General features: G+C 35.8%; 1 protein-coding gene across 1 annotated transcript in view; it reads left to right on the top strand.

The window, feature by feature from the left end:
- The window catches only part of SCML2 (Scm polycomb group protein like 2), an 89,069-nt gene that overhangs the window by 40,904 nt on the left and 25,648 nt on the right, over positions 1 to 22,517 (top strand). The window contains exon 7 of the mRNA XM_057718316.1: positions 115 to 358. Within this exon, the coding sequence (XP_057574299.1) occupies positions 115 to 358 (244 nt within the window). The remainder of the gene's footprint in view (positions 1 to 114; positions 359 to 22,517) is intronic.

Consider the following 22,517-nt stretch of genomic DNA (forward strand, 5'->3'; position numbering starts at 1 on the left):
ATTTAATTGATAAACATGAAGCTTAATTTTTGGTTGCTAAAGGTTGTAAGAATACAATTGAGCAAATGCTTCTTAATACATCTTAATGAAAACTTTTTTTTCATGTTTTGTTAGGAACCAGCAAAGCCACCTCTAAATAATTTTAAAGTGGGAATGAAACTTGAAGCTATAGACAAAAAGAACCCTTATCTGATCTGCCCTGCAACTATTGGAAATGTTAGAGGAGATGAAGTTTATATCACATTTGATGGCTGGAGCGGAGCTTTTGATTACTGGTGCAAGTATGATTGTCGAGATATTTTCCCAGTTGGGTGGTGTCGCCTGACAGGAGATGTATTACAACCACCAGGAACTCATGGTAAGATAATAACTGATACATTTTCTTTTATTTTATTGAAGTTAGATCTAACGGCTGTTGGCATTGAGCGTAGGACTTCATGCCCAACTGAGGAGCAGCAGGTAGAACAGCGAGGGCACTGTCCAGGTTAGAGAACTGAAGGCAAAAGTTTATCATTAGAATTCTTGAGGGCCAGCACAACATCGTGGTCTGAATGTGGACAAAGCTTTGGACCATTGAAGCCTTGCTGCTATAAACATTTTGGGGGTGCTCAGCTAGCTTTATAGTTGATATTCTGTTTAAAATTACACATGGCATTCCATTGTATCTTGAAGATAGTTTTTTAAAGCTTGGGCATAACAACTGTCATGAGTTACATGATTTTGGTTGTTTTTTCAAGTTAAATTGATACCTGATAGTGTTAAGTAAAATCTACATGTCAGTGAAAATTTCTGACTGTGGATGCCATCGTAAATTAGTATGTTATTTCAGTCACGTGTTTATCAGTTGTAATGCTGTACTTCCTAAGTTGAATACTGTGTCATCTACTCTAGATGTTTTCTGTTAGAGAAAAGTCATCAAAATATTGAAGCTCCTTGGTTGACTCTTCCAAGGACATAGACATGCCTAACCTGATCTTCTGTGATGGAATAACTGCTGAGATTTAAGTGGAGTCTAAGCACAGAACCTAATCATTTGGCCTAAGTTAAATGTAAACTTATTAGTGGAATCAAATATAAACATACTTAAAATTTACCCCACTAAATTTATTTATTTATACCAGAAAAAAAAAAAAAGAAAGGTGGATGTAGAAAACGAGGAGGTAATGTGTGTGGAGGAGGTCAATGGCTAGGTATGAGCACATAGCCATTTTTTTAAAGCTCTTTATTGGAATATAATTGCTTCATATAGCCATTTTATTCTTGTAACTGCTATTAGAATCTTCTGTAATTTGGAACTTTAACACATTCCACTATAATACAACACTACATACCATGATGTTCTTTTTATTAGGTACTTCTTTTACTAGTTCCCTTCTGCCATAATTTTAGGAAAGAGATGTTAATGGTTGATTTTTGTAAAATTTAGTGTGATACAAATTTATGTGCATATGATACTAAAATAAGGCATGGGAATTCCTTGGCAGTCCAGTGGTTAGGACTCCATGCTTCCAGTGCAGGGAGCACAAGGTCAATCCTGTGCTCCCTGCACTGGTCGGGGAACTAAGATCCCACAAACCCCGCAGTGTAATAAATGAATGAATGAATGTCTCTGCCCTCACGAAGTTTACCTTCTAGTGGGAGAGGGATGAATGGAGGGATAGACTTTTAAAAAAATTAAATTAAATTAATTAATTTATTGGCTGCATTGGGTCTTCGTTGCTGCACACGGGCTTTCTCTAATTGTGGCAAGTGGGGGCTACTCTTCATTGAGGTGTGCAGGCTTCTCATTGCAGTGGCTTCTCTTGTTGCAGAGCACGGGCTCTAGGCACATGGGCTTCAGTAGTTATGGCATACATGGCTCAATAGTTGTGGCTCACGGGCTCTAGAGCGCAGGCTCAGTAGTTGTGGTGCATGAATCTTCCCGGAGCAGGGATCAAACCCATGTCCCCTGCATTGGCAGGCGGATTCTTAACCACTGCACCACCTAGGAAGTCCTGTAGACTTAAAAAAAAAAATACAGTACAGAATTAGTGTAAAAATAGAGATGTATACTAGATAGGAAAGTGGCCAAAAGACATCTGGTCTGTTTTAGCTGGTGGTAAAGGTGGTTGTGTAGGGGAAAGCTTCACAAAAAGACACGCGATGTGAGTACTGAGAGAGGAGAAGGAGTTTGCCAGGCGGAATGGAGATAAAGGTAGGGTGGACACATCACAAAGGTGTGAAATTGTACAGTGTGTTCTGCAAATTGATGAGTTTCAATTTGGGATATAGTAACTTTGGTAGGTGTAGCCAAGAATGCTATTGTGTTCCAGTATCTGGTCTCCCTTTTTTTCCCTTAGTAACACAGTTTGGCTGCCTAACATAAAGACTAGATTTCCAGTCTTTTTAGCAGTGGGATAAAAGTACAGGTAGTGTGTTATAGAGAGATGAATGTACCATTCTCTTTTCCTTCTTCTTGCTTCTGTCCTACTGCTAGGAATGTGGTTGTTTTGGATGGCGCTCTATCTTGGACTATGAAATGGGGACCATATTCTAGGCATTTTAAAGTAGAAAGCAGAAAGAAGCCAGAGTCCCTGAGAACTTTGTGGAGCAGAATTTTTATATTAGCCTATTCCAGACTGTTATTTGAGAGAAATAAACTTCTGTGTTATATAAACCACTATTTTAGGCTTTTCTGTTACTGTTAGCTGAATTTAATCTTAACTAATTCAGGGTAACTTAGAACATCCAAGTGATCATGTCCGTTGGACTGATGTACATGCAGGTATGAAGCCTAAAAGAGTTAGGTCTTGGTTGATGAAGCAGGTTTGAGAATCATCATGTTCATTCAAATAAATACTCTTTGTGTCAGGTGGGATTGTAGGTGCTGGTGGGGTGGGGGTGCGGAGGTAGGCAGCTTACACGTCCTGTTGATAGCAGTAAGTGGTGGAAGTTTTGGGTGTGATTTTATTTGCACATGTGTAACAGGTGGAGGTCGACGAGGACCAACAACAGAACCTTGTGGGTCAACATTTAAAACAGTAATTATCACAGCTGAATCACCTGGGAGAGCTTGTTAAAAGGCTGATACTCTGATACGTCTAGGGGTTCTGAATCAGTAGGTCCAAAGTGGGGCTCAGGTGTTTCCATTGCACATGGTTTGAAGCCCAAACTTTGAGAAACACAAGAGATGGGTAGATGGTAGAATTCAGTTTAGGACACTGGGAAAAGTATTTATAAATGTAGGAGAATCACTAGGTTGATTCCCCGAACAACAGGAGAGGAAAGGTTTTAAGCAAATAAGTATTAAACACTATCAAATGCAGCATAAAACTCAAGAAAGAGAGCTCATTATTGGTCTTAAGTAAAAGTGTGGTTGCCAGACTTCTTTGAAAAAGCAGATTTAGAGAGTTGAAGAGTAAATAGATGCAAAGTGTTTTTTAAAATGTGGCTTCACTAATACTTTCTGAAATCTGCCTCCTCTGTCCTTTACCCCACTAGACAGTTCACCACTTAATGTGAAATTTAGAACCTCTACCTCAATTTATGTTCCTTTACCCTCTACCATTTATAATTGTCTTAAATATTTCCTTTATATTCATTGAGAGTGGCATTATACAGTGTGATAATTTTTGCTTCAACCATAAAACATAACTTAGAAAACTCAAGAGAAGGAAAATCTATTGTATTTATGCAGTTTTGCCCCTTCAGTTGTTCTTTCTTCTTTCCTGATTTTCAAAGATTCCTTCATTTATCATTTTTTTTTCTGTTTAGAGAACTTCTTTTAGTCATTCTTTTAGGGTATGTTGGTTGGCAACAAATTTTTAGTTTTCCTTCATCTGAGAATGTCTTTATTTCCCCTTCATTCTTGAATGGTGGTTGCTGGATATAGAATTCCAGGTTGGCAGTTGTTTTCTTTCGGCACTTGAAAAATATGTCGCTTCCTTCTGGCTTCCATGGTTTCTGATGAGAAGTTTGCTTTTATTCGAATTGTTTTTTCCCTATAGGTTCCATTATGATTATGGGTCTGTTTTTCCTTGTAGTTATTCTAGTGTTTACTTTATGCTCTTATCTGTTTTCTGGCTCTATTATCAGGTGTGTACAAATTTGATCTCATAACTTTGGTCAATTGAACCTTCTGTAGTAATCCTTATGATTTTTGTTTGTTTTACCTTAAAGTCTGCTTTTATCTTGTATTAATGTAGTTATTGGGACTTCCCTGGTGGCATAGTGGTTAAGAATCTGCTTACCAATGTGGGGGACATGGGTTCGATCCCTGGTCTGGGAAGATCCCACATGCCATGGAGCAGCTAAGCCTGCGAGCCACAACTGCTGAACCCTGTATGCCTAGAGCCCGTGCTCCACAACAAGAGAAGCCACTGCACTGAGAAGCCCATGCACCACCACAACGAGTAGCCCCTGCTTGCCACAGCTAGAGAAAGCCCGTGCACAGCAACAAAGACCCAACACAGCCAAAAATAAATAAATAAATTTTAAAAAAATGTAGTTATACCAGGTTTTATTTGGTTGGTGTTCTTATTCTTTTTCTTTGTAATGTTCAACCTTTATCTATCCAAATCTAAAGAGATGCATTTCTTGCAAATAGTTGGATTTTGATTTTTTTTTTTTTTTGCCAGTCAGCCAGTCTGTTTTTTAACTGGAGCTTTTAATCTATTTATATTTATTGTAATCACAGATATATTGGGTTTTCAGTATGCTTTTTTTTTTTGAGTTTGGAGCAGAGAAAGATTTAGTGCAAGGCAATGCAAGGAGATGAGATGGCTCATGCCCTTAAAAGCCTCGAGCTCCTCAGTGTGCCATCTTATTTTGTGCTTTTTATTTGTCTTGCCTTTTCTAAGTTTTTTTTCCCTTTCTTAACCTTTTTTCGATAATTTTTTCTTATTCCATTTGTTCCCCTCTTGTTTGGAAGTTATACACTATATTTTCTGTTCTTTTACTACTCTAGAAATTTTAGCATGCTTTCTTAAAGGAAGTCTGAAGTTAATATCTTTATTCTGCACTAAGACAAAAGGAACTTAGAATATTCTACCCATTTACTCCCTTCAAATTCATGTTATTACTGTTGTATGTTTTAGTTATATATATTTGTAATCCTATAAATTATTACTATTATTGTTTAGTTAATAATTGTTGAGATTCACCAACATATTCAACATGTTCTTTGCTCTTTATTCCTCCGTAGTATCTCAAACCTTTCATCTGGGATTAATTTTCTTCCGCCTGAGGTAGATCCTTGAGAATTTCCTTTAGTGAGGGTCTACTAGTGGGATGCTTTTTCAGTTTATGTTCATCTGAATATGTCATTATTTCAGCTCCTTCCTTGAAAGACATTTTTTCTCGGTGTAGAATTCTAGGCTGATAGCTATTTTCTTTCAGCACATTGAAGGTATTATTCTTTTGCCTTTTGATTTTCATTGCTGTTGACAATTCAGCTCTCATTCTGTTTTTCCTCTGACTGTAATGTCATTTTTTCCTCTAGCTACTTTAATATTTTCATGTCATCTTTGATGTTTTGCATTTTCACTCTGATACTTCTAGGCTTGGGTTTTGTTGAATCTTGGCAAAACCACACGTATACAAATGATAAGTTGTTTACTTTCATTGTGAAAAATTTTAAATGTTTGATATTATAATTTAACTGTTTTATCATTATTAAGGATTTCAAATGCCACAAGTAATTTGACATTGTAAACCATTTTTTTTAATTCTTATTTTTTTATTATTTTTTTGGGGGAACACCAGGTTCAATCATCTGTTTTTATACACATATCCCCGTATTCCCTCCCTTCCTTGACTCCCCCCCCCGAGTCTGTAAACCATTTTTTATGACTACTTTTTTTTCATTTTGTTTGTACTTTTTAAAAATTGAAGTACAGTTGATTTACAATATTGTATTAGTTTCAGGTGTACAGCAATGTGATTCAATTATATATATATTTTCAGACTGTTTTCCATTATAGGTTATTACAAAATGTTGAATATAGTTCCCTGTGCTATACAATAAATCTTTTTGTTTGTTTTAATTAATTAACTTATTTTTGGCTGCATTGGGTCTTCATTGCTGTGCCGTGGGCTTTCCCTAGTTGTGGCAAGCAGGGGCTACTCTTTGCTGCAGTGCGTGGGCTTCTCAGTGCAGTAGTTTCTCTTGTGGCACGTGGGCCCTAGAACACGTAGGCTTCAGTAGTTGTGGCGCTCGGGCTTAGTTGCTCTGGAGCATGTGGGATCTTCCCGGACCAAGGATTGAGCCTGTGTCCCCTGCATCGGCAAGCAGATTCTTAACCCATGTGCCACCAGGGAAGTCCCTACAATAAATCTTTGTTGTTTATCTATTTTACATATAGTACTTTGTTAATTCCATACTCCTAATGTATCACTACCCCCCTTTCCCCTTGGTAACCATAAGTTTGTTTTCTATGTCTGTTAGTCTGTTTCTGTTTTGTATATAGATGCATTTGTATTATTTTTTAGATTCCACGTATAAGGAATAGCATACAACATTTGTCTTTCTCTGTCTGACTTACTTCACTTAGTATGATAATCTCTGGGTCCATCCATGTTGTTACAGATGGCAGTATTTCATTCTTTTTAATGGCTGAGTAATATTTCATGTATATGTATACCACATCTCCTTAAACCAGTTGTCTGTTGACAGGCACTTGGATTGTTTCTGTGTCTTGGCTCTTATAAATAGTGCTGCTATGAACATTGGGGTGCATGTATCTTTTTGTATTAGAGTTTTCATCTTTTCCAAATATATGCCCAGGAATGGAATTGCTAGATCATATGGTAGGTCTCCATACTGTTTTCCATAGTGGCTGCACAAATCTACATTCCCACCAACAGTGTAGGAGTATTCCCTTTTCTCCACACCTCTCCAGCATTTATTTATTTGTAGACTTTTTTAATATAAATTTATTTATTTATTTATTTATTTATTGGCTGTGTTGGGTCTTTGTTGCTACAAGCAGCCTTTCTCTAGTTGCGGAGAGTGGGGGCTACTCTTCGTTGTGGTGCGAGGGCTGCTCATTGTGGTGGCTTCTCTTGTTGTGGAGCACAGGCTCTAGGCATACGGGCTTTAGTAGTTGTGGCACATAGGCTCAATAGTTGTGGCTCGAGGGCTCTAGAGCATAGGCTCAGTAGTTGTAATGCACGGGCTTAGTAGCTCTGCGGCATGTGGGATCTTCCTGGCCCAGGGCTCGAACCCATGTCCCCTGCTTTGGCAGGTGGATTCTTAACCACCACGCCACCAGGGAAGCCCTATGACTACTTTTTCAATACAAATAATCCAACCCATGCCAAGGTAGAATTTGGAAACAGTAGAGTAGAAACAAAGATGTGCCCACTGGTGCCACATTCTGATTTGTAAAGATTCATGGAAGTCCCCAAAGAACCTTAGGATTCTGGGAATAGTATGGTTAAAGATTGTTAGTTGATACTTGAAGACATTGCTTATATGATTCATTTTGTTTTTTTTTTCAAGCATTGCGTATTAATTACAGATAGATTAATAGGGTTAGTACTATTCTTTTTGAGTAGAGAAAACATTTACTTTAGCCAATATATCATTCATTAAATGGCAACTATAAGATATAAGTATCATTTCTTAGATATAATTTGATACGTTCTTGAAAGCCAAATATTTTAAAATTATTTTTTATTATTTTTAATATTTTTCTCTAATGGAAAAAGTAATAAATGCTCAAAGCAAAAATTGAGAAAAGCATGGAGAGATAACCATGGCAAATAGTTTTATCTATGTTTGGCTTCATAGTGCCTTTTTTATTTTTGTTTTACACATACACCTTAAGAACATGCACACAGCCAAATCAGTGGAAAAATGTTAAATTACGGTGTATTTATTCTTTAAAATTATATGGAACAACTTAGAAGAATGAGAGTGTTCCTGTTTACTAAGAAAGAAAACTCTCCAAGATGTATTAATTGAAAAAAAAAAAAACAGTCCCCCCATACATACAGTATAATACCATTAAGTTAAAACAAGTATGTATTTCTGTATTTAACCATGGATATATGTATATAAATACATAGAAAAGATCTGAAAGCCTATACAGTATATCAAATCTGTAGTAGTGATTATTTCTGAAAAGGGGTATAGGGTGGTAAAGGAAGTGGTAATGGGGACTTTTCCTTGTATCTCTGGCCTTTTTTTAAAAAAACAAGAATGTATTGGTATGTTATAATTGTGTCTTTAAAAAGTTTCACTTTGAAAAGAGATTATCCTGCATATTACACTTTCTTGCCTACATTTTCATGCTATCTTGTGACTCTATTCCCATGTGAAATATATCCTTGCAAATTCAATTTTATTTGTTTTTTTTTAAATTTTTTTATTTTTTTATTATTTTTTTGGGGGTACACCAAGTTCAATCATCTGTTTTTATACACATATACCTGTATTCCCTCCCTTCCTTGACTCCCCCCCTCAAGTCCCTCCCCCCCTCAAGTCCCCCCCACCCTCCCCGCCCCAGTCCTCTAAGGCATCTTCCATCCTCGAGTTGGACTCCCTTTGTTATACAACAACTTCCCACTGACTATCTATTTTACAGTTGGTAGTATATATATGTCTGTGCTACTCTCTCGCTTCACCTCAGTTTCCCCTTCACCCCCCGCCCCCTCCCATACCTCGAGTTCTCCAGTCCATTCTCTGTATCTGCATCCTTGTTCTTGTCACTGAGTTCATCAGTACCATTTTTAGATTCCGTATATGTGAGTTAGCATACAATATTTGTCTTTCTCTTTCTGACTTACTTCACTCTGTATGACAGATTGTAGTTCTATCCACCTCATTACATATAGCTCCATCTCATCCCTTTTTATAGCTGAGTAATATTCCATTGTGTATATATGCCACATTTTCTGTATCCATTCATTTGTTGATGGGCATTTAGGTTGCTTCCATGTCCTGGCTATTGTAAATAGTGCTGCAATAAACATTATGGTACAAGTTTCTTTTGGGATTATGGTTTTCTTTGGGTATATGCCCAGGAGTGGGATTACTGGATCATATGGTAGTTCTATTTGTAGTTTTTTAAGGAATCTCCAAACTGCTTTCCATAGTGGCTGTACCAACTTACAGTCCCACCAACAGTGCAGGAGAGTTCCCTTTTCTCCACACCTTCTCCAACATTTGTTGTTTCCAGATTTTGTGATGATGGCCATTCTGACTGGTGTGAGGTGATACCTCCTTGTGGCTTCGACTTGCATTTCTCTGATGATTAGTGATGTTGAGCATCTTTTCATGTGTTTGTTGGCCATCTGTATGTCTTCTTTGGAGAAATGTCTGTTTAGGTCTTCTGCCCATTTGTGGATTGGGTTATTTGCTTTTTTGGTATGAAGCTGCATGAGCTGCTTGTATATTTTGGAGGTTAATCCTTTGTCCGTTGTTTCATAGGCAATTATTTTTTCCCATTCTGAGGGTTGCCTTTTAGTCTTGTTTATGGTTTCTTTTGCTGTGCAAAAGCTTTTCAGTTTCATGAGGTCCCATTTGTTTATTCTTGATTTTCTTTCCATGATTCTAGGAGGTGGGTCACAAAGGATCTTGCTTTGATTTATGTCATAGAGTGTTCTGCCTATGGTTTCCTCTAGGAGTTTTATAGTGTCTGGCCTTACATGTAGGTCTTTAATCCATTTGGAGTTTATTTTTGTGTATGGTGTTAGCAAGTGTTCTAATTTCATTCTTTTACATGTTGCTGTCCAATTTTCCCAGCACCACTTATTGAAGAGGCTGTCTTTTTTCCATTGTATACTTGTGCCTCCTTTGTCAAAGATAAGGTGCCCATATGTGTTTGGGCTTACCTCTGAGTTCTCTATTCTATTCCATTGATCTTCCTTTCTATTTTTGTGCCAGTACCATACTGTCTTGATCACTATGGCCTTGTAGTATAGTTTGAAGTCAGGAAGCCTGATTCCACCAACTCCATTTTTCCTTCTCAAGATTGCTTTGGCTATTCGGGGTCTTTTGCGTTTCCATACAAATCGTAAGATTTCTTGTTCTAGTTCTGTGAAAAATGCCATTGGTCATTTGATCGGGATTGCATTGAATGTGTAAATTGCTTTGGGTAGTACAGACATTTTCACGATGTTGATTCTTCCAATCCAGGAACATGGTATGTCCCTCCATCTGTTTGTGTCATCTTTGATTTCTTTCATCAATGTCTTAAAGTTTTCTGCATACAGATCTTTTGCCTCCTTAGGCAGGTTTATTCCTAGGTATTTTATTCTTTTTTGTTGCAATGGTGAATGGGAGAGTTTCCTTAATTTCTCTTTCTGCTCTCCCGTTGTTAGTGTATAGGAATGCAAGAGATTTCTGTGCATTAATTTTGTATCCTGCTACTTTACTAAACTCATCAATGAGTGCTAGCAGTTTTCTGGTAGAGTCTTTAGGGTTTTCTATATATAATATCATGTCATCTGCAAAGAGTGACAATTTTCCTTCTTCTTTTCCAATTTGGATTCCTTTTATTTCTTTTTCTTCTCTGATTGCTGTGGCTAAAACTTCCAAAACTATGTTGAATACTAATGGTGAGAGTGGACACCCTTGTCTTGTTCCTGTTCTTAGAGGGAATTCTTTCAGTTTTTTCCCATTGAGAACGATGTTGGCTTTTGGTTTGTCATATATGGCTTTTATTATGTTGAGGTAATTTCCTTCTATGCCCATTTTCTGGAGAGCTTTTATCATAAATGGATGTTGAACTTTGTCAAAAGCTTTTTCTGCATCTATTGAGATGATCATATGGTTTTTATTCTTCAATTTGTTGATATGATGTATCACGTTGATTGATTTGCGTATATTGAAGAATCCTTGCATTCCAGGGATAAACCCCACTTGATCATGGTGTATGATTTTTTAATGTGCTGTTGCAGTCTGTTAGCTAGTATTTTGTTGAGGATTTTTGCATCTATATTCATCAGTGATATTGGTCTGTAGTTTTCTTTTTTTGTGACATCTTTGCCTGGTTTTGGTATCAGGGTGATGGTAGCCTCGTAGAATGAGTTTGGGAGTGTTCCGCCTTCTGCAATATTTTGGAAGAGTTTGAGAAGGATAGGTGTTAGCTCTTCTCGAAATGTTTGATAGAATTCGCCCGTGAACCCATCTGGTCCTGGGCTTTTGTGTGTTGGGAGATTTTTAATCACTGCCTCAATTTCCGTACTTGTGATTGGTCTGTTCATGGTTTCTATTTCTTCCTGGTTCAGTCTTGGAAGATTGTATTTTTCTAAGAATGTATCCATTTCTTCCAGGTTATCCAATTGATTGGCATATAGTTGCTTGTAGTAGTCTCTCACGATCTTTTGTATTTCTGCAGTGTCCGTTGTTACTTCTCCTTTTTCATTTCTAATTCTGTTGATTTGCATCTTCTCCCTTTTTTTCTTGATGAGTCTGGCTAATGGTTTATCAATTTTGTTAATCTTCTCAAAGAACCAGCTTTTAGTTTTATTTATTTTTGCTATGGTTTCCTTCCTTCCTTTTTCATTTATTTCTGCTCTGATCTTTATGATTTTTTTCCTTCTGCTCACTTTGGGGTTTCTTTGTTCTTCTTTCTCTAGTTGTTTTAGGTGTAAGGTTAGGTTGTTTATTCGATCATTTTCTTGTTTCTTAAGGTAGGACTGTATTGCTATAAACTTCCCTCTTAGAACTGCTTTTGCTGTTATTTGTTTTTTACTCCATCATACAGCTATACCATAATTTATTTAACCAAACTTCTATGTTGTTTGACATTTAGAATGTTTCCAGATTTGTTATTAAACTAGAATATATCTAGTTCTTCATATATATATGAAGAATATATCTTTGCATACCTCTCTAATTATCTGCATAGAATGAGTTTACTGAGTCAGAGGGTATGTTTCTAAGGCTGACAAATTGTCATTAAGAAAGGTATAGTCACTTCGACTCTCCTTAGTGGTGGGTGAAAATGTTTTTTTCCTTCTCTGGTCAACTTTGGGCATTATCTTCGTATTTTTGCTAGTTTAAAAAATGTTATTTAAAAAATTTTCATTTCTTAGGTTACTAGTGAGGCTGAATCTTTTTCTTTCCATGTGTTTTGGCCATTAATATTCCTTTATAATTTTCCTGCTAATTATCTTTTCCTGCTTTTTTCTTCGAGTGTTCCTTTCCTTGTTGATTTGAGTGCTTCATTTATTGCATATATAAACCCTTTGTCGTAAAAGTAAAAACTTTTTCTCAGTCATTTGCTTTTTAATGTTATTTATGGTCTTTTAAGAAAATGTACAGAAGTATTAAATTTATTGACTTGAATATTAAATAATTTAAGGGTCTTAGAGTTAAATAATTTCAAAAGGCACAAATAATATTAAATCAGTTGAATTTCATGAATTAAAAAATCTGTATTGTTTTTATTTGCTTTGAATATTTCTTAAACACATTGGAAATGTTTTTCAGCCATTAATTGCTTTTCCAATTTTTTTTAAGACTATAGCACATAAAACCTTTTCGAATAATTCATGACTAAAGACAATACACTTGCATAGTTTCTTAAAGAAATGTAGTGAGGCTTCCATGAATTCTACTTTATTTGACTTTACATTAAAAACCTTATTTAAGCTTTACTGGTTTTCTTTTCAAGAATAGTAATAAGGTTTAATTTACTTTAAAACTTTTTCTAACAATTTTTCCCCCGATGTTAACACTTCTATAATCAGAAACAGCTAAATTCTTTTTTTTTTTTTTTAAGAACTTTTATTGAGATACAGTTAACAGACAACAAACAGCATATATTTAGAGTGAGAAACAGCTAAATTCTTATCAGGCCTATCATTAGTATAAAAATCCACTGAGAAACATAACTGCAATAGAAAATAAAGCAAGCTGAGTGGCTTTTTTTCCTCTTTTATTTAGATTTTCCTTTCTTGGCTCTTGTTAATGACTTTACAGTCTTTCAAAGCTCTTTACTTCTGGTTGGTGCTGTCACAGCTCATCAGATTTATTCTAGAGACCTGTACAGGGTGTCTAGTGAGAAAGAGGAAAGAAGTGTGTGTGCTGTTGTGTCCCTGGCTGAGTCAAGTAAAGTAAAACAAAGTCCACTGTAGATTTTTTTTCTTGCAAAATTTATTTGATCTTGCTGTTCTATGTTTCGATTTTCCCCCCTCCCTTTATATCCTATATCTTAGTTCTCTCTAAAATAAATGATAGAAATTTAGGAATGCCCTGTAAACTATTGGTTAACTATTGATTTCTTCTCATATTGCCCTTCCTTTGTCTCTGGTATATACAGTTATAGGAATTTACAGCCAGTCATTTCATTAAAGTCCAAATGTTTAATGCATGGAGGACAAGACTTAGAATCCACTGGGACACTGTTATTTTGAAGGCTGTGTATGACTTTTTAAAAACTTTTCTTTTCCCTGTCTGTATTTGGGAAAGTTTGTAAACAAATACGTTACTATTTTGTTTTATAAACACAATAAATGTAATGTTTAGTCTTCTGTGAAATTGAGGAAATTCAGAAGCAGAGGATTCTTTTTAAAAATTTGACCCAATTTTAAGTTTTTTTCTAATATTGCGGGATAGTCAGAGTTTTTTGTTTTGTTTCATAAATATAGCTATATTATAAATCATTCTACCAGGCTTTAAAGGTACTTAAATACTTTTGAAGTTAATTATCTAAATTAAACTTTAAATTTATATAATTTCTGAAACATTAATGAATTAGTTTAATTTAGCTTCAGGTTTGTGCATCATTGATTGTAAATTAACGACCCACACTGGTGTGAAGTGTCATCTGATAGTCTAATTTTTTAAGCATTTGTGACCATACAAACCAGGAAAGAGGGCAGCAAGCTTCCAGATGCTTAGAGTATAAAGTTGCAGGATCCCAAGGGCATAGAGGAATTCCTCTGGTCCACAGGGAAATGCGGAGGAGGGGAAAACTTAGAATCAGAAAGGTATAGCCAAGCATTCCTATCTAGTGGCACACCGTGTGCTGTCAGTGATCATTTTAACTCTTTTCTTGATAAAATCCTTCAGTTTATTTGGGTCCCCCACCCCCTGTCTGTCATGGAAACAGCTTTAATTTCCAATTGGAACTCAGTGGTAACATGACATTTCCTTCACAACTTTGTAAAACATTTCTGATTATGAATAATTGATAGAACTGGCATTTTAGATTTTCTTTGTTGGTAATTCAGACATAAATTGTATGAACAGGAACTTTCTTCTTAAGGTAAAGTGAAAAATAAGTTTTAAATACAATTGTCCTGGGCACTGTTAGCTGCTTCTTTGAATGCTGGTTTATTTTATGTTGTGTGTGTGCATACACATGTGTATGGTTTAGCTTTTAATTAAAATTTTAAGGGAGTAGGTTTTAAAATCTAAACTTTTGAACTTTTACAATATCTAATTAGTCATTTTATATTGTAGTCTTATTTTGTCCTATGTAACATTTTCCTTTGGAACTATTTAAAAGGTAGTCTGTTTAAAAAAATTTTATTGAAATATAGTGGATTTACAATGTTATGTTAATTTCTGCTGTACAGCAGAGTAACTCAGTTATATATTCTTTTTCAAGTTAGTCTTTTGAGAAGTATTTCAAAGCTTCCATGTGCAAAGAAGTAGCTCTGCTCCCCACCCCCATTTCATTCTCATTTTTTAAAAAACAAACCCAGAAATTATGGTTGCTTTTGCTCTTTGTTCAGGTAACCAGAGGAGTATGTGGTTTCTATAACTTGTGCTTCTCCTCTCTAAATTTTTTAAATTAAGATTTTATAGTTTTTCGGACATATCTTCACCAAATTTTTCCCTCTTTTTATGTGACCATGTGTATATACTTTTCTTTTCTCTGTGTTATAGTAGGTCAAAAGTAGCAGAGGTACATAAAATTAAGGCTGTAAAAAGTTCAAGGTGTATCAGTCCTATCAGAAAACTTATGAATAAACATTTGAGTATTTGTTTAGATTTTTGCCCTTAATGTAGCTCATAATAAAATACGGAGTAATATGCTTAGTATATTTAGTATTCCTGTTTGGTATAAAAGAAATAGTTAGAAATGCTATCAACCCAAATTATTCACTCAAAAGCCAAGAAATTTTAAACAGCTGATAGTTTCTTTTTCATATGAACAGCTTGGAACAAATGTTTTGCTTGTGCAGATGAGACAGCTATTATGATGCAAAGAAGTATCTTGAAGGAAAAAACAAATGTCCTTTTTCTGTTTTAAGTATTTCAGCTAAGTACTGCAGTAATTGCAAGCAGAGCCTGAAGCTTCTTTCTTGTTTCTGTTCTATGATATATTTTAACAAGTTCTCTTGAGACTATTAAAATCTCTTGGTTTTTAGGACATGTGGTCCAGCAGGGATAACTTTGTCTACAGACGCAATGGGTTGGCAGTTAGATTTTTTTCATGTCTTCTCATTTGTTTCCAGATTTTCTGACCCAGGGTAACTTTTGGTTCTTCTCTGAAGGCAGGAGTGAAGGAAGTTTGAGCAGGTGACTGATGATCACTGTCCATACAGCTCACAGACAATATGCGAATTACTTTAGCAGTCTCCTTAGTCCCCTCCTCCCACCCCCCCCCCACACCAACAAATGCAAATAGCTTCATCCCCATTTGCTAGAAATTCAGGCTTGCTCCGGCAACATGGGCTTTGTTGTTAACTCGCTTTCTCCAGAAAGACAGTTTTATTCCTGGTAAAGGAGAACGGCTATCAAGTGGAACCTAAATCACCCTCATGGTAAATACAGCAACATTTTGTTTCTCTGGAATATTTTCTAAAGGTAGGAATTACCTCAAAAGTTTCTTTCTATTGCAGTTGAAGTGTGGTTAAAGAAATTCATTGTCTGCTTTGTTAGCTTTTGTATACTAAATATCCCAGTCATTTCTCTTATCTTTAAAAAAAATCCTCTATTTTGTTCTAAATGTTACGTGCTGAAATTGTTGGCACTATTATTTGATTAGTCACTTCTAAAAATTGTTTTATAGTACAAGAGAAAAGTCATACTTTGGTTATCTCCACGGTAAAAATGATTTAAAATAAGAAAGGAATAACCCTATCGTAAGTCAAACTTGATCATTTAAATCTCCAGTTTGTAGTGAAAAGTTGCCAAATATTTTTCTATAGCTTTGAGGAATATGACATGATTTTTCACTGGTATTACATGAGACTTATTAAAAGGATTTTTATGATATAGAAATGTGCATAACATATTTTACTTAAATAAATACTGTGTCAATACATTTAATGTGTTTTGTGGAAATTATAGTGGTGATTGCTATGATTTTTTTTTTTAGGAGCATAATGGGAGTCACTATAGAAGTCATTCAATAAGAAAAAAGACGCTATGGTTTAAAAATTGAGTGACTTTTAAAAGCTCAGTCTTGATAAACCATAATGGAAAAGAATATGAAAAATATATGTATATGTATAACTGAATCACTTTGATGTACACCTGAAACTAACACAACATTGTAAATCAACTATACTTCAATAAAATGAAGAAAAAAAGCTATCTTGTTAGATGAATTATGAATTGACCTGAAACAACTAAAGTTGCTTCTTTTCATATGAAGTTTCTTTTGAAAATATTAAAGGTTTTGGAAACTGTCATCTTTAATAATGTCATTTTAACCAAAATCTTGGTTTCTTATGAACTGAGCAGATATGAGTAGCAATTGTGAAATGAAATGATCTTCATGGGAAGCACCCCCCATGAAGCTGAAGGGAGTGGTTTACAAAGCATCTATGATCTGAAAGTAGAAAACAAATATATTTTAAAACAATGCTCTTAAAGCTCTTCTAAATTCTGATTGTGATTTGTATCTTGTTCTTGCATTTTTGTGATTTCCTTTCTAGATTAAATACATATGAGATATAATTATATAACAGGGTAGAAAAACAATGTAAATTTTACTAAATTAGATTTTCTTATTTTAATTTTGCATGTATGCCAAGGAGAAAAGGCATTGTCACTTAGGTATGGAGATAAATAACTTTCACAGGACTTTTGTAATTCATTTAAGTTAGAAAGCTATCCTTTATCCTTTCAATTTTCTTTGGAAAGTTTTTCCCAGTAACATTTTTAGAAATTTTAAATCACCTTAAGATAGAATATTCTTTGCAGATTAACTTATGTTTTATAAGGTCTGTGTATGAAGAATTTCTTCTCTCTCCAAGCTCTGTTTTGAAACGGGGAAAGGAGTGACTCAAAGCTACAGATCCTTTCATTATATTTGGATTTGGCTTAGTTGTCCAGACATAATTTTTGAAGTCTGCTGGAAAAGACGTATCAGCATTTCCCAAATGGGGATGCTCTGTCAGACCCCAAAAGCAAGTTCTTTTAAATAAGATCTTTATTTTTCTGAGTGAATGATTTCTTTCTTTTTATGTGAGAGTTACCTTTTATTATATGTTTAAGGTATTTTTAATACTGTAAAACTGTGGTTCTTGGTGTTGAGAGAAACCTACATGGGTCATGAAGGAGAATCAGGAAGGACAATGGAGGAGCTAAGGGTTTGTTGTCTCTATTGGGACTCTCACCATGCCAACCAAACCACCTCTGCTTGGTCAATGAGCAGGGAACTGGCAGAGCCCTCAGGTTAGACTCAGTAACTGGCTGCAAGGTCCAACAAGGGTTAAATTTGGAAAAGACAGGTCCCATCTCCATAAAAACCAGCAGAGCTACCACTAAAAATTAGAGATCTTGTTTTCTTTTGTAACTTTTTTTCCCTTGTACTGATTAGTTGTAAAACAAATAAACCTTTTAAAATGAACAAGGCTTGGTGGTGGGGTGTGTGGGGTCAAAAAAGGACTTCTATGTTTGTTTTGGGCAAGTAAGAGAGAGAGTAAAAAAGTGGTATGGCAGAGAAGTCTTTAAGTGATGATAAAAGGAAGAATGATAAGCAGAGACCTGTGGGAGGCAGGATTGAGGTGAGGGAGGGTATCTGACCAGGACAGAGAGTGCCCCTGCTACTATGAATGGTAGGCACCATATGTCTCTGACGATCAACTGCTTGGGCAACAGAGATGCTTTTATGATTATGTTCTGCTGAATCAGCTTCTCTGAAAGATTTCTGCCTTGGTACGAAGGGGATCTACTCTTTAATTCTGAAACTGCTGGAGACTGAGCAGTAGATTCTAAAGGTCACTATAGGTATGTAGTGAGCCTGTGTGTGTTTTTCTAATGTTATTTTTAGTGGATTCATGTGTGCTAGTCTAAAAGTTGCATGGCTTTTTATCAGAATAGAATATTATAATGCTTATGTTGAATAATTGTTTTCTTTATAGACATCTAAATATTTAGAGTGACTGATTCTATTCAGAAAGTTGCTAGGTTGTTTATCTTTGGGGCATTTTATATTTTTAATGACAAAATTGGTATTTATTGTAGAACATTTAGAAAACAAGTGATGAGTAAAATCTAAAAATTGCTTATATTCTTGCCATCTGGATATAATCACTGATAATATTTTGGTATATAAGCATTAGGAAACTTTAATTAAAAAATCAGAAATGTTCATTGCCAAGAGTCATTGAGACCAACTGAGGACATCTTCAAAAGCAGATGATGGGGCTTCCTAGGTGGCGCAGTGGTTAAGAATCCGCCTGCCAATGCAGAGGTCACGGGTTCGATCCCAGCTCCAGGAAGATCCCACATGCCGCGGAGCAACTAAGCCCGTGTGCCAAAAAAAAAAAAAAAAAAGCAGATGATGTATTCTGTTCCATGTATACAGAATTGTATTGATTTGGTCCCATCTACTTAAGTAGTCTTACTCTGTTATTTTAGTAATTAATAGGTAAATATAAAATGTGTTATGATTGTAAATATTTGAATTAGAGAAAATACGCAAGAAAATTTAAAGAGTAAAGAAAGACTGTCAGAAGGTATGCCAATATTTGATGCAATTTTTTTCCTTAAGTGTTTATATTCGGCCAAGAGAACTGAAAAAACTAAAGCACCTAAAACACTGGATTATTAAGGGCATGTTGATAATTTGTTTTCAGTATTACTTTAAATACTTTTCTTTGTTGTTTACACGTAAGCTTCCTCAAATTTGAACCTAAAAAAATATTTAAGCCAACCACTTAATTCTGCATTTTGTTCATTAAGTTTATAGAAAATATTTTGATTAAAAGACCACGTCTTTTCATTTTTTCCCTCACTAATTAAAAATAGTACCCAGTTTAAGCAAAGAGCGTGGACTTTTGGATGAGCTAGATCTGAATTTGAATTCCGTTTCTACCACTTCTAGACTAGATGGGTGATACTGGATTGGATGTTACTTATCTCGCTGAGCTTCTGTTTCTTTATATGTAAAATCAGGATAATAATACTTGCTTTACAAAATTGTAAAGACAAATTTTAATAATATATGTGAAGTCTCTGGCTCATTTGAAGTATGCAAATTTCCCTTTTCTCCCCCAGTGTTTTTTTTAATGAGGTGGAATTCATATAATATAAAATTAACCATTTAAAACTGCACAAATTCGGGAACACTTAGTACATCCACAATGTTGTGCAACTACCACCTTTGTCTAGTTCCAAAACGTTTTCATCACCCTAAAAGGAAACCCTGTACCCATCAAGCAGTTGCTCCCCACTCCCTCTTCCCTCTTGACGCTGGTTATCACCAGTCTGTATTCTGTTCCTATAGATTTACCTGTTCTAGATATTTCATGTAAACAGGATTATATAGTATGTGATTTTGTGTCTGGCTTCTTTCATTTAGCGTAATGTCTTCAAAGTTCATCCATGTCATAGCATGTGTTGGTTATTCCTTTCCATGGATGAATAATATTCCATTGTATGTACGGACATTTGGACTGTTTCCACATTTTGGCTTTAAATAGTGTTGCTAAGAACATGCCCAAACGTGTGCTTGTTTGAGTCCCTCTTTTCATTTCTTTTGAGTGGCATTCCTAGCAGTGGAATTGCTGGTTCATATGTTGATTATATGTTTAACTTTTTCAGGAACCACCAAACTGTTTCCACAGAGCTGCACAACTTTACATTCCTACCAGCAGTGTATGAGGGTTTCAGTTTCTCCGTATCCTTGCCAACACTTGTTATTTTCCTTTTTTTTTTTTTAAGTTATAGACATCTTAGTGGGTGTGAAGTGGTACCACACTTTGGTTTTGATTTGCAGTCCTTTCTTCATTTTTGAATGGAGTGTATTCTAGAAGTTGAGTTTTAAGTTGGTTGATTAGTATTTGAAGCATATTTTCCAAGAAATCTGTAATTTTGTAATTAAGCCATGGTCATCTATTTAATGCATAAACTACCTCAATTGTCTCTATAATAATATAAGATCAGAGACAAAACTTGAATATTAAACATTTACTCATTTAACAAACATTTATTGGATGCCCATTATGTGGCAGGCCCTAGACCAGACGTTGGAGATGTAACAATGGAACTTACATGGTTCCTTCCCCTAAAGAAACTCACAGTGTGGTGAGACAGATAGATGTGTAAGTAAAGATAAGATGCTATAAGATCTGTGCCAGTAGAAATAAATGCATTATGTGTGATGTATGAATATTAAGATCCTATGGTTTGCCTGGGAGCTTAGTGCTAGAATTTTACAGAGCTGATAATTGAACAGAGTTTCAAATAATGTATGGCAGTTTAGCTAGTGACAAGTGAGGGAAGGCTTTCCTTGGGTCAGCCTCTGCAAAGGCAGTAAAGGTCAGAATGTTTGGGGATCTGAAGCAGATGATTATGGCTGAATCTATAATGATAGATGGGGAAGAGATGAGATGAGGCTGTGAAGATATGTAGAGGGCCTTGGATACCAGGCCAAGGAGTTAAGATTTTAGCATATGGGTAATGTGGCATCACTGAAGATCTTTAAGTGGAAAAGTGACATTCAGTTTATATTTTAGAAAGGTCATACTGATGTACTATAAAGTATGGATTGGGAAGGGCAGCCAGGAATGCCAATTAAGAAGCTAGTGTTATAGCTTATGTGAGAAGTCATGAGGTCTCGGACCAAGTCATTGACAGGCATAAAGAAGAGCACAACTAGGAAATTCTTAAAGGAGGTAGGCTTGGTTAGACATGTGAAGGGAGGAAGAGTACAAAGATGACTTCAAGATTTCTGACTTTTGGTAATTTGGTGAAAAAAAGGTAATGGCATTCATCAAGGTAGAGCATATAGGATAAGCATGATGATTCTGCTTTTGGACTTGTTGAGTTTGAGATGCCTGTTTAGATTATCTAGTTAGCTATTGAAAACACAGCTCTGAAACTTGAGACAGGCCTGTGGGGGTGTGGTGGGGGGAGGTGGACATGTGAATGCTTGAATGAGCAGGAGAACAATTTGGGAATCATTATTATGTGTAGGCAGTAGCTGAAATCAAGGATGTGAACTAAAGTGCTCAAAACTGAGATGAGGGTAGGGAAAAGATAGCTCATCCTGGGAGACACCATAGAAGTGACAGAGGTAGGAGGAGAACAAGGAGGGAGTGACCGTGTGAAATCCAAGAAAGAATTTTAAAAAGAAGTGTTTAGTGCTTGCTGGAAGTCAGATAAGATCAGGAAGAAGCATCATTGTCAGTGGCTATTAGGTTATGGGTAGTGGAAGCACCCAGAGATTCCCTAAAAAGAAGTGCCTGGAAGTGTGCTTGCAGAGAGTAGAAAAATGAGAAAATGACAATAATAGTGAACATGAGCTAGTCTTTCAAGAAGTTCGGTTATAAGAGGAAGGAGTGAAGGTATTAGCTGTAGATAATGTAGATAAATAGGAGTTCTATCTTTGGAGGAAACTTACTTCTTCCATTTGTTAGGTAGGCATTGACAACAAGGTTTCCCCAATATCCAGTCCATTGATGGAAGAGGGCAAGGAGCACCCTCAGAATCTGGGAAGGGAGAGTGAGAATAGACAGGGATGGTGATGGTGTTGATATTTTGAGTGTATGCCATGTGCCACATGCAGATTTCAGATAATTTGCCCAAGCTATTATTTCTCATAGATATTATGTGGTAAAGCTGGATTTGAACCTAATTAATCTGGAATCAGTGTCTCTGCACTGGATAGTAAGAAGCAGGGGAGGGAATAGGTGTAAAGAGTGGCTGGTACCAGAATTTCATGTCCATCTGATCTCTACCCCGCTTCTTCAGAGAAAATTCATAGTCCTCAGCCAGCTTCTGCCTTCCAAAATGCCTGTTGTGATAAGTGTCAGGAACATGCTTCCTTGTTTCCTTTTCTACTAGTAACTACCCCTTGTGGTTTCCTTCAAGAGTTTTTCTTAGCTTATTTGAGGTTTTATAAAAGGATTTTTTATTGCTAAAAATAAGGAAATAAATGACTTAAAAGACTGTCAGTATGCTTATGAAAAGGTAAAGTCACTCTTATGTGACAGTAATAGTCCTTGGGTATTCAAAAAGCTAGTTTTAGAGGTAAAGCAAACTCTGTCAGTTATGAACATTTAATTCTTGAAGCAAGGTTTCTGGGATGGGATTGTGGCTTCTCTGGTACAATTTTGGGGAGAGGAGAGAAGAAACGGGGTAGTGTCTGAAGATACCAGTCAAGGAGGCCAGTGCT

The sequence above is a fragment of the Hippopotamus amphibius genome, chromosome X (genome assembly GCF_030028045.1).
Source record: "Hippopotamus amphibius kiboko isolate mHipAmp2 chromosome X, mHipAmp2.hap2, whole genome shotgun sequence".
In the NCBI taxonomy this organism is placed as follows: Eukaryota; Metazoa; Chordata; class Mammalia; order Artiodactyla; family Hippopotamidae; genus Hippopotamus; species Hippopotamus amphibius.